At 49.5% G+C, this 13,158-nt stretch overlaps 1 protein-coding gene across 1 annotated transcript; it reads right to left on the reverse strand.

Moving 5' to 3' along the window:
* Nucleotides 1–579: 579 nt before the first annotated feature.
* FZD5 (frizzled class receptor 5) lies at nucleotides 580–8,381 on the reverse strand. The gene is made up of 2 exons (XM_043577642.1): nucleotides 7,744–8,381; nucleotides 580–7,465 (listed from the first exon to the last, which is right to left on the reverse strand). Exon 2 carries the CDS (start codon nucleotides 7,199–7,201, stop codon nucleotides 5,432–5,434), a length of 1,770 nt encoding a protein of 589 aa, XP_043433577.1. The 5' UTR covers nucleotides 7,202–7,465; nucleotides 7,744–8,381; the 3' UTR covers nucleotides 580–5,431.
* Nucleotides 8,382–13,158: the final 4,777 nt, after the last annotated feature.

Here is a 13,158-nt window from a genome sequence, read left to right on the forward strand (position 1 = left end):
ATCAGGATTCAGCTCAACAACGGGGTCTTCCATTCTGCTTCTCCCAACCGTCCTCACTTCTATATGAATCTGACAATGTTCACAGCACTCACTCTGACATTAAATTACATACGCTCATATTGTTGTCCACCTCTTAGATTTGTCTTATCTCCCTCCAACAAAACGTGAAGACCCTAGTTACCCGTCTTCGACATACTTACGCCTCAGAGCGATGCTGGAGAACACGGACATCCCAGGCATTAACAGGCGATGGTCCGTGGACTGGGGACTACTCTGCGTTTGGCCAACAGGCAGCCAGGAGAAAGGACTCTGACAATAGTATCTCAGGTTTATCAGGCAGCAGATTATCAGGGAGGTGCCAACTCTAAATCAATTTCTAGCCTCTTCTCTGGGCTCCCTGACTTGTATTCAGGGCTTAATACCAAGTTGTGGATCTAACTGCTGAATGACAAACGGTTTTGAGAGTCCCTGCCACCCCCCCCCCCCACCAGACACACAACAGCATCACCTCTATTCAAAGAGGTTCAGTATCAAGTACAGATGGAGGGCTGATAAAATAGAAAACGATCTCAGGCAAGGTCGCTGGTCTTACGTGTATTTCCCTTCATTTCTTCAAGGGATTCATGAAACAATCAGGATCGGCAGGAGAAACCTAAGTACATTCAAGTAAAACATGTTCTCATTAGTTTTGCTGCTGGTGACTGGAATTGGCTTGATTTTCATACTAATAAAAGCATCGCTTCTTTAAGTACATCTGAGAAATCTGATTATGAAGTTAGAATCCACATATCTCCTCAAGCACTCTTAGAAAGCAGTGTGTGTCTTCATAAAAGCATGAGGAGAAAAAGACTTGTACAGCATCTTTTTTATTTTCTTTACCATTGTTTTAATGCACTTTAAAATTTATCTACATTAATTGGGAACAAAGAAACAAAAATAGACATTTCTTTGTTTTTCATAAATAACTACTCTCCATATTTGATAAAAATCTCAAACCATTACTTTACCTCCCCACAAATATAATACATACAAAATCTTTTCTGAAATAATAAGGTCAGCAAATTAAGCATCTTGAGACTAACATAACCACGTACAACTGCTGCTCTACGGACTTCCAGGAACAAAACCAAACCAAAAACTACCTATCGAGAATGTCTGGGTTTCCTTTTGTTAATGTTACGGAGTCAAAATTATAATCCTCTGCCAATAATAATTTATAGATTCAAGTTGATTGTCTACAAAGAAAATATCGCTGGCTCTGATTGGGGAATTCTGGGTCGGACGCGACGGCGAGGATGCTGCAGTGATAGGCACTATACACGGGTGAAAATCAAAAAAAAAGTACTGAATGCCCTGGACGCCACCTACTGACTCGGTATGTGCCTCATGTGGCTCAGTAATAAGTTCACCTGCACCAAACCCGTATCAAAGTCACTAAATCTCTCATATATATAATATATATATTATATGTATATACACACCCACAACACATACATACTATACATACAGTTTGTAACAACACGAAGTAATATTGTCTCACAATGGTGTACCAGACAGTGTCCTGGCTGAAATGAATCCTGCAATTGTCAGTGAGCTGCTAGAAGCTTTTGAGAGTTGAGTCAGGTTACTTAGTCCCTCACATCCTGCCCACCCTTTGCCCTGCTTTAATGTCTTGGTAGCTTTTTTTTTTTTGTTCCCCTCAGAACCACCCTCCCCCCTCCAGGCACATTTTCCCCCCTGGGATCACTTGCTTGGACTTTGGAGGCAAGAAAGGGCACGCAGAGGGAGCAGGCAATTCTCAGCCACCGTATCTCACACCTGCCTAGATGTGTGACGTTCTCTGTCCTGTTTGCCACATTTGGTGTTAGAAAGCAGTTATTCAAAGCTTTGTCCCTCCTACCCCCCTTGGTCTTTCTGTAGAGCACAAAAGTGAAAGAAGCCCCTTTAGCAGGGGTAGCAGTTCATTAAAATATACAACTACGTTTCCTAGCTCTGGGGTTTCCATTCTGTACTTGAGAGTGCAGGTCACGGATGCTGTTATTAAGGTTTGGTGTGGGATCCATGAGGTTTTCTCCTGGCAGCCAGTGTCAGGATTAGTGCAGCCCTGGCCCAGGAGGAAACAGCCTAATGAATACCAACTTGGAAACAGTGCTGTCGGCACATTATTTAAGCCTGTACATGCACACAATTCACACACACACACACACACACACACACACACACACACACACACACGCCCATCATTGGAAACGGTCATGTGAAAAGATGACAAAGGTTTGCAAAGATAAACCAATAAGGCACCAAGAAAAATTATTCTCAGCCAGTTTAGACAACGTCAAAATGTAAGGAGGGAAATCATATAAATTAAAGAGACTTCCTAAAAGTCTGGCCAACGGATCCGCAGACGGGTCACATTAGTTCCTTTAGACAACTTTCTAAATCTTCACCCCCAACTCATGAAGCGAGACAATGCTTAAAACCGACCTGTGAAAGGGACAACCTGGAAGCTGTACATGTGACATTAAACTGAACCATAAATCCTTTCCAACTCCACAAAGCTATCTGTGAAGAAGTTGCTAGACCCCACCGCCCACAACCTTTCATTTTATAATTGTTTTCATGAGTATGAACTGTCTGCATAATAAAAATGCAAATCAGGGGGAAATAGCATGTGGGATGGAAAGAGAGGGTGGCCATAAATAGATCTGGCTTCTCTCCCCTGGGTGGGGGATGGGGTAGTTGACATTAGGAAGACTCTAGGGAAGCAGGTAGGCTTTATCTTTGAGGGATGGGAGAGGAAGAGCGGGGGCAAGAACACAGACTGAAAACAAAGGGGCATCTCTGAAAAGCGGTGTGCAACTAGACCCCAAAAGGCATTACTTATATTGCCCCTCCTTGGCTCACGGTCCTTTTTCAACTGCTTTTCTTTTTTTTCCCTTCACAGTAAATTGGTTGTTTTTGTGAGGCTTGGCATGTTGCCCAAATGAAACACTAATTTTTTTAAAAAATGAAGAATTAACCCACTTTCATCCATTTCATCCCACAACTTTTAGATGCACTGTGCATCATTTTCTAGATTCCTCCACAAAGAAAAAAGTCAAGGGGTCAACCCAAATTAAGCACAATGACCGGAGGCGTCATGACCATCTGTGTACTTTCTGGGAAGACATACTAAAAGAGGGAAGAGGTCAAGGTGATCGGGGAAAGGTCCTCATTTGAAAAACACAAGAATTGGCCCTCAGACAGGGGATCTATTCGAAGGTCCTAAGAAGCAGCTTCTGAGTAAGGACAAGAAGATGTGCAAAAAGTTCTGTAGCTCTATGTACTAGGTTTTGTCGAATCCGCTGAAATTTTAACTTTGATTCAGAGTATGAGTGTGTAAGGGCAGTGCGTTTTTATAAAAGCAAGCAGCTTTTGAGAGTCCCCCAAACTACAATACCAGGCTTCTCCCTGAAGCAGAGTGTTTAAGTTCGCTATGGGAACTGTGCATTTGTTTCCTTAATATCCATGAAGCGAAAACTGGCCTGGGTTTAAATCTTACATTCCCAACTTTGGTATAAATAAAGCACAAATGCCTAGACTCGTCATTTTCCTAGGGAGTCAGTCTAAAATTTTAATAGTTTTTGTCACTTGAGCTTCCTAAATTCGGTCCCCACTCAACCCTGGTCATTGGTATTTTGCTGGTCATTGCACTGTCACCTCCTTCTCCAAGTCATGGCCTCACACTCTTCATGAAGGAACAGTTAAACAGATTAGAAAAGCAAACAGAATTCTTAAATAGTAAAGAAACCTGTGTGTGTGTGTGTGTGTGTGTGTGTGTGTGTGTGTGTGTGTGTGTTCATATATAGGCTTTCATATATTAATGAATGGTTAAGCATGTCGGAAAGCAAACAGAATTCCCTAATAGCAAAGTGCATGTGTACGTGCATGTGGGTGCATGCAAGTGTGTGCTCGGCAAAAAGAAAAACATATTGAGGTGGGGGAGAGAGGACAGCTTTCCTCCTGCAGCAGTCCCCTGAGCCATATTTTAAAAGCTTCTGCACGTGCATTATGGGTGTCATTTGTTTGGGGAGACTGCAGAGAGCAATGTTCGGCTGCTTTTGGAATATCTGCCTAATAAACGAGTCCAAAGTCCAGGGACACTTATTTTCCCTCATTGCTGCCAATGTTTGTTCACAGGTAGCCAGCCTCCCTGCCCCCAGCTCAAGCACCCCATTCAAGGGTGGGTGGGGTTTCTTAATCACAGCTCTCCAGGAGAGGAGGACTAAGAAAAGCAAAAAGACTGTTTAACATGATAAAGGTGGGATGGGGTGGAGCAGATAAGAGAAGTGTTAGAAATTTACCTAATTACTGGAGGTATATCCATTTTAGTCCTTAAATCTAAAAAGCAGCTCCTTTAACAACCATCTCTAAGTACTTCCAGAAGAAGGGAGTGGGTTTACCTTTACCAAAATCAGAACACGAGTTCTTAAAAAAAAAAAAAAAAAAATGGAATCACTGAAGCCTGTTAACCACCCACTCCTTCTCTGGCACAAAGCTGCCATTTTACCAGTCTAGAATTCAAGCTCAACCAATCCCCATCCTCGAGATTTTCACTTTTCCAAATATTTATACCGGCACTCTATGATGCTACCTCTAACTTATCCAAGACCATGCTGGGTGCTGTTAGGAATAAGAATGATTACCAGAACTACAGAAAAGAAACCGAAGGTCGATAAATAAACAAAACTAGTATGGCACACAAAATCGTTAAACGCTCTCCTCTCTAACCTTGTCACTTTGGGGAGGCCCTAGCCCCATTATGCTCCCCCTCCTCGACATGAATTGGGGTTTCCTCTAACTTAGGGACTATAAACAGAGACCAGCAGCTCAGCCTTAAAGCGTCTGGGACACTTTAAGCAGTGAAAGAAAACAAGCTGAAAAATCACACCTGACAACCTCCCAGTCATTCATAGCAACCTAAACTTTCACTGTTCACATTTGTTTTAAAGACACAAGTATAGGAAATATATTTTCCCAATTTAGACCACACAGTTCAAAGAAACCTGAACCAAGCGGAACTTCATTATAATGCCAACCTTAGGATTGTAAAGCCCCCAAAGCAAAGGTAAATTTTGTTGCCAAAATGCAACAAAGTTAAAAATTAAGAAAACTACATATAAATTAACAACAGGGTTCCCCTAAAACAAAAACAAAAACAAAAACAAAAACAAAAGGTAGTAAGAAACACAAAATAGAATACACGTGGGCTGAGCCCCTTTGAGAAGTCCTGGGACCGGTACGGCCTTTGAAAGGGCCCCTTTCCCCTCTCTCCAAGTTGCCCCAGGAGGGGGCATCAGCACCATGAAGGTAAACGGAAGTGAACTTGGCAAAACTACCAAACAAAACAACCCCCCTCCCTCCACTCCCGGCCCCTCTGGGCCTCGGCGTCCTACACGTGCGACAGGGACACCTGCTTGTGGTAGGCGGCGGCGGCGGCGGCGGCGGGGGGGCCCGGCGGCCCGGTCCTGCCCGTGAGCGAGGCGCTCGCCTCATAGTCCCCCGCGGCCGTGGCGCCGCCGCTCTTGTGGCCCCGCCGCGGGCGGCAGCAGCATCGGCTGGTGAAGCGCCGCCACGACTCCACAGTCTTGCCGGACCAAATCCAGACGCCCGACGTGATGCCCACCACGAGGCACATGAAGTACTTGAGCATGAGCACCCAGTACTCGGGCTTGGCGCGCGGCTGGCCGGCGTCGGGGCCCGGGCACGCGCAGGTGAGCGCGGCCTCCCAGCTCTCGCGATAGTGCTGCTCGTACAGGTAGCAGGCCACCACGATGCTGGCGGGCACGGTGTACAGGAGAGTGAAGATACCGATGCGGATCATGAGCTTCTCCAGCTTGTCCGTCTTGGTGCCGCCCTGCTTGATGACGCTTCGGATGCGGAAGAGCGACACGAACCCCGCCAGGAGGAAGAGGGTGCCCACCAGCAGGTAGAGCACCAGCGGGCCCAGCACGAAGCCGCGCAGCGAGTTCAGGTTCTGGTTGCCCACGTAGCAGATGCCGGCCACCGGGTCCCCATCCACGGAGCTCAGTGCCAGCGCCGTGATGGACTTGACGCTGGGGATGAGCCACGCGGCCAGGTGGAAGTACTGTGCATAGCCCGCGATGGCCTCGTTGCCCCACTTCATGCCAGCTGCCAAGAACCAGGTGAGCGACAGGATGACCCACCAGATGGAGCTGGCCATCCCAAAGAAGTAGACCAGCAGGAAGACGACAGTGCACAGCGCAGGGCCCGTCGTCTCGTAGTGAATGTGGCTGTGCTCGCGGCTGCAGGCGACGCTGGCGTGGCCCACCACCAGGCGCACCAGGAAGCCCAGCGACACGCACAAGTAGCAGGCAGACAGGAAGATGATGGGACGCTCAGGGTAGCGGAAGCGTTCCATGTCTATTAGGAAGGTGGCTACCGTGGTGGAGGTGGAGATGAAGCACAGCACAGACCACAGCCCAATCCAGAAGGTGGCGAACGTGCGCTCGTCGGGGCTGAAGGAGGGCTGGTAGCAGGGCACGGCGCAGTTGGGCACCTGGCCCGTGCGCACCTTGTTGTAGAGCGGGTGAGACTCCTTCAAGATGGGGACGAAGGGCTCGCGGCACTTGCACACCGACGGGCCCCCGGCGGCGCACTCGCCCCCTGAGGCCGGTGCGCCCGCGGGGCCCGGGAGGGTGGGTTTGGCCGGGAAGGGCCTGGGGGGCGCCGTGGTGGCCTCGCTGCGGTTGTAATCCATGCACAGGACCTCGGCGTCGCGGCCCAGCACCGGGAGGCGGTCGCAGCTCATGCGCTCCGGCCAGGCGAAGCCGTACTGGCGCATGAGCGGCGAGCAGCCGGCCTTGGCGCGCTCGCACACGGAGCGGCAGGGCGGCAGCGGCTTGTGGTAGTCGGGCAGGCAGATGGGCGTGTACATGGAGCACAGGAAGAAGCGCAGGTCCGGCGAGCAGTGGATCTCCACCAGCGGCCAGAACTGGTGCACCTCCAGGCCCGCCTCGTCCTGCGTGTCGTGGTTGAACTGGTTGGGCATGTGCGTCAGGTTGTAGCCGATGCCGCGGCACATGGGCACTGTGATTTCCTGGCACACTGGGGCCTTGGAGGCAGCCGCCGCCCGGCCCGCCAGCTGCGCCAGGAGCAGCAGCAGCAGGGAGGGCGGTGCGGACGGGTCAGGCCGAGCCATAGCCCCCTCCCTCCCCTCGCCGCGCCCGCCGCAGCCCGCGCGGGGCCCACGCAGCCGGGGGAAACCGGGCTGGCCTTTCCGCCGACTCGTGTGTGGCGCCGGGGCTGGCAACCTGTTGGTTTCTTTTTCTCTTAAATCCGTCCAAAGATAAACTGTTTCGGGAAGGCGCTGCCTCCGCAGGCAGCGCTCTGCTCTTCGCCAGATAGGGCTGGGGAGGGACGGTTAGGGCTCCGATTCCAGGAGAAGTACTCTTTAAAAAAGAAGCTGAGGGAGAAGAAAAATTGCAACCACTCCCAGTTAGAAGGGAGTCAACCGCTCAGTCCCCGCAAGCGCTCTCCAAATCTCCAAGTTAATGTCTCTTCCTTCCCTCCCCTCCACCTCCGGGAACCAAACTACTGACTCCCGGCCCACCCCCACGCCCCTCCTCCCTTAACGCTGGGCCTTCTAGGCTGTACCCCGGGGTCAGAGAGCTCAGCCGCCAGGAAAAGCGCGGAGGAACCGGGAAACGAACGGAAAGAAAGGGGTTAGGCGCGGGCTCTCACCTTCGCGGATCCTGAAAAGCAGATAGTCGTCAGCCAGCCTGGGTCTCCTGTTCCTGGGGCAGTCTCTCAGAAATGCGACTCAGAGACGGGCTGGCACCCGGAAAGTTTGGCGATAGGCTGGGTACCCGAGGCGAGGCACATGGCAGCAGGTGGGGGCTTCTCAGAGAGGGGGTCGCACCCTGAACGCGGTCGCCGCAGGCCGGTCACTCGCCCTCTCCTCCTCCGGGCCCCCCCGCATGATCCGAGCGGGGCAGAGCAGGAGCCGACCGTGCGTTCTACCGGGGTCCGGGAGCCGGACGAAGGGCGAGCGCGCCTGGCAGCACCTGGGCGAGAGGAAGGCGGTGTGCGGCAGCCTGGGGATCCCGCCGCCTCACTGCACCGCGAGCAGCTGGCGCTGGCCCCGCCGGGACTGCATGGTGCTCGCCCGCCGCCGCGTCCCGCCGGCCGCTCGCCTCCTCCCCTGCAGGGGGCTCCGCGCTCCAGCGGACTCCTGGGGGCGGTGGCGGCGCTCCCGGGACGCGCCCGGCTCGGCTCCTCCCCCGCACTCTCTCACTCTTTTGCCCACCTCCAGCGGGCACCGAACGGCGCGCGCGGCGGCGACGACGACTGTGGAGTCACGGCCGCGGGCTGACTGGCCTCTCCCGCCCCGCCCGGGTCACCTGCCTCTAATGCCCGCCGGGAGGCCCCGCCCCTTCCCCGCCCCCTCGCGCTGGGGCTCGGTTGGTGGGCCGCCCCGCCACGTTCTCCGCGCGTCCCCGCCCACTGCCCCGCGGGCTCGGCCTCTCCCCCTGCGCCCTCCGGCCCCGCCCGGAGCCGGCCGCCGAAGAGCGCCGGCCAATAGCTGGCCGGAGAGCGATGGGGGCGGGGCGAATGCTAATCGCTCCTTCTAGAGACCCCCGGCGGGAAACCCTTGCCAGAAGTCCCTCCGGAGTTCGCTGCGGGCGCACAGCGGTCCCCGGCTCACTTTCCTGTAATAGGCTGGCTTATGAACCCTTGCTTCCAGGGCCCCTACCAGGTCTCTCTGCAGCTAAAAATCTTCACAGTCCAGCGCTTGTTTAAAAGAACCGCTCGAAGAATCATTCTTAACCGTGGCACCTGCCTCCGCTCTGCGCTGTCCTCCTACCAGGTGAGCTCACACTGAGAGAAGAGCGAAGGTGTATTGAGTCCCTACTGCGTGCCAGACAGCGCGTTAATCGTTTATACCTTAATACAAGATCTCAGATGTTTACAATCCTGTGAGACAGGTACTCCTTACAGGTGAAGGAACAAAGGTTGAGAAGCTTGACCAAGGCAACCGAGCTAATACTTCCCCAAGAAAGCCGCAACATAGGCAGTCTTCACTCCAGTATTCCGAGCGCCTGGCACATAGTAGGCGCTCAAATGCTAACTCAGGATTCGAACCCACGTATCTGCATCCCAGTTTTAACCACTGTCCCCACCCGTGTACTACCTGTATCTCCTAGTCTTCAACCTTTACTGTTGCACTTAACAAACTCTTATTGTCGCCATAAAGTGATTTTCTTCCTGTCTTTGGAAGACTGGAGAGATGTTAGTCCTCTATCTGTCCAAGTTTAAAAGCCCAAGCAGTTCCGAAATCGCCTGCGGAGAGAAGCCGCGCCAGCTCGCGGATCTGTTGCGGGTAGGGCGCCTGGCCCCCCGGGGCTGCGAGCTGTAAGAGCCGTGCACTGGCTCGCCTCTGGGGAGCGGGGGCGCTGGGAGCAGGCCCGGCAGGAGGGAGGACCAGCTGGGTGCCCCGACTGCTGGGACACACAGTGGCGCTCTCCAGATAGGTTATTATGCTGCAAGTTTTAAATGTCTTAAAAATGCCTCTTTTCTACGTGTTCTAATTAGGTTGGGAGACTGAGGTGTTTAGCATTCTTGAAATTCATTCACACGCTTACAAAAGGGTTTGCATTGTTTCCTGCTCCCCCCACCCCTTCCTTCTTCTGGGAAGAAGGCGCGGGGGGGGGGGGGGGGGCGGGAACAGGAGGGCCTGGGTACTTCAAGGAGTCAGGACTGGACTAAAGGGTTGAGACATATAGACTGCAGTTATCGTCGTTCTTCTGTCCTGGATCCCGTTTGTACAGACTGGGAGACTGGATTGCAGAAGAGCCGTCTCCCTCCGGCTCATCACCAAGGCTTTGTGGAAAATTATGAAGATATGTGCATTAATCCCAGACTCAAAGTTTAAAGTGAATAAATACAGTTGCTTCACAAGCATCAAAACTATTAATAGATATATTTAGAATGTACCTTCCACCTTTCATGCCCTGAAATTCTACAGGTGTTCATATTTAACCTCTTTTGTGTTTTGGAAACACTTGGCACTCTGGGTCGGCAAACATCCCAGGGTTGAAAGTAGTGGGAGTTGAAAAGCTATGGAATAGCAATCAGAAAGAAAGGGAAACCCTCAGTGGAAAGTATGTGCAGACTGTGAAAATGCCAAGCAAGGGCTGTCTCATTCTGTGCCCTTTATGCAACGTGTGTATTATTGGGGATGGACAAGTGTTGGCTAATAATAAAAATTATTTGAAGTTGGAGAATGTTAATCACTCACACTGGAATTTAGCCAGAATACTTGTGTTATTTCACTTGGTTCTGATTCAAACGATGTTATCTACTGGTCTGTAAACCTCTCCCTTCTTAATCAAGAGCGAAATGTTATTTTTGCTTGGAGATCTCTAATAATAGTAGTAACAACAGCAGGAAACTTTGCCAAGAGAGACTTATTTTGCATTGTATAGTTTTTGTATCATTTAAAATTTTGCTTTTTTTACACATACTACTTCAGTTTAAAGGCAGTTTAAAATACTCTGTTTAACATGTATTAGGCAGGCTGCTAAATAATTCATTTAGAGCTCATTTGATCGTTGCAACAATCATGAAATGGGTACCATAATGGCTTGCTTGAGGTGACCAATTTAGTCCATCAGAAGGATAGAAACCAAATTGGTCTCCCGACTCATAATTTATTATTTAACAAACTAGAAAACACTATGTGATTTTTTAAAGGTGCAATTTGGAAGCATTCTTGTCAATGAATTCGCTCATCTGTACTTCCACGTAGCCATTCGTCCGTCCATCCGTCCATCCATCCATCCATTCATCCAAGAAACATCAGTTTCTGAGTTGAAGACACAACTATGTTAAACATGTTTCTGCAAAGCAAAATTCATGAAATTCAACTTATTGTCCAGCGTGTTTATGAATTGATGAAAATACAGAGAACAATGCTAAATATTCCATCAAGGGGGGCATCTGGGTGGCTCAGTCGGTTGAGCATCCGACTTTGGCTCAGGTCATGATCTCACAGTTTGTGGGTTTGAGACTTGCATTGGGCTCTGTGCTGACAGCTCAGAGCCTGGAGCCTGCTTCGGATTCTGTGTCTCCCTCTCTCTCTGCTCCTCCCCCACTCACACTGTGTCTCTCTCTCTCAAAAATAAACATTTTTAAAAAATTAAACATTTGGGGCTCCTGGATGGCTCAGTCAGTTAAGCGGCCGACTTCGGCTCAGGTCATGATCTCGCGGTCCGTGAGTTCGAGCCCCGCATCGGGCTCTGTGCTGACAGCTCAGAGCCTGGAGCCTGTTTCAGATTCTGTGTCTCCCTCTTTCTGCCCCTCCCCCGTTCATGCTATGTCTCTCTCTGTCTCAAAAATAAATAAACGTTAAAAAAAAAAATTAAACCTTTTACCAAGTAAGTGTGTGATATTCCAAAAGTGTTGAGGTACTGGCTTTGGATTTTGTCATTGGGGAATAGTTGGAGCATTTTGAATCTCACTAGACTTGTGTTCCTTATCTATGCATTATTCTGTTGACACACTTGAGAGTTCCATGCTATAGGAATGACTGGACAGGTTAACGTTGTATAATCTGCAGTGTCTTCATAATCAAGCCTGGAACCGTATGCTGCACACAAACACCTTCAGTAAATATTTGTGGAATAAGTGGATGAATGATTGACAACGTGAATGAGATTACCTTCCTAAACTTTAGCAGCTGGCATTGAATCCTTGGATGCAGCTTCTCTTACATGTCTGAGGTTGACCATATACAAATGCAGCACGAGTCCAAGCCTTGTCCCTGCCTAGCAGCTCAACCACCTAACAGCTCCAGGGGCTCTCTGCTTGCCTGCAAAATGGAGTTACGGATAGTTAGCTCCTTCATAGTGTTGTAGTGAGGGGATAAATGAATTTATACGGTAAAGGGCTTAGAACCTCATTTAGTGCCTGGGAAGTCTATATAGTCTTAGTCATTATTATTAGTTTCCACTATGGTTCATTCTACTTTTCTGTTTTCCCAACCTTTTATATTCTCTTTTGCGTATTACTTTAATAATGGGGGAAAGTTACACTTTTTAGATGCACTTTCTGTTGGAGCACACTCTCAGCCGTCACCAGCCATCTCTGGTAGTTAGGTATTAGATACATTTTATGCCAAAGCAGAGATCATTTCACTTGCCCTGAATGCAAGTGCAACCAGCCAGTCACTCTGCAAACGTACACAGTGCTGGCCCAGAAGAGACACTGCCAGCGGACATGAATCCCTCGCAGGTGTTTCCAGACTGGCTCCTTCCATGTCCTAGAGCGTTTCTGATCTCTTCTCTTACCAGATCACACACCTCTACATGAGAAACCAAGACCCTAATCAGAGAATTAACAAGAGGAGTCATTTACCCATGTGCATAATGAGAATGCCTTGTTCACATTATAAGAGGAATAATTCAACGATAATCTTTAGTCCTTTCTGCTCCACCACGGTGGTATGGTGGAGATTATAGAAAAGCAAAAGCTTTTTCTTCCCCCAAAGGTAATGGAAGTACTAATCTTTCCCACATTAAACTGTGGCTCTTAGCGGCACATTATGATCACCTGGGGGAGCCTTAAGAAACACTGAGGCTTGGGCCCTATTAAATCAAAATCTCTAGTTCAGGGACCATTGAGATCTCATTTTTTGGTTTTGCTTGTTTGTTTGCCTGCTTGTATTGCTGTTTTGTTTTAACTCTCCAGGTGATCCTGATTTTTAGCTAGGCTCAAGAATGACTGACACAGATGATTTTGTTATTTTCTCAGTCCAGCCCCAAGCTTGGGCCCAGCTGGATCTTCTGCAAAAGGGGTTAATCACATCAGTGGGCAAATGGGGCACCTCAGGAGAAAGTATAGAGAAGCGCAGCCTAATTGCACGTGAGTCTGTTTGGACTGAAAGAAAAATTGTGCAAAGCAACAGAACTGTGGTATGGTGATGATATGGTTAACAGCAGTGGGGACAATAATAACACTTTATGTATATCATCTCTTTTGCCTCTGGAATCTTGTAAGGGCGATATTATTATTTCCATGTTATAGATTAAGAAACGGAGGTTCAGACAAGTTAAATAACTTGTTATACAGGGTTACATAGCTTCCAACTTAGATTTT

This window comes from Prionailurus bengalensis, chromosome C1, assembly GCF_016509475.1.
Source record: "Prionailurus bengalensis isolate Pbe53 chromosome C1, Fcat_Pben_1.1_paternal_pri, whole genome shotgun sequence".
Lineage (NCBI taxonomy): Eukaryota > Metazoa > Chordata > Mammalia > Carnivora > Felidae > Prionailurus > Prionailurus bengalensis.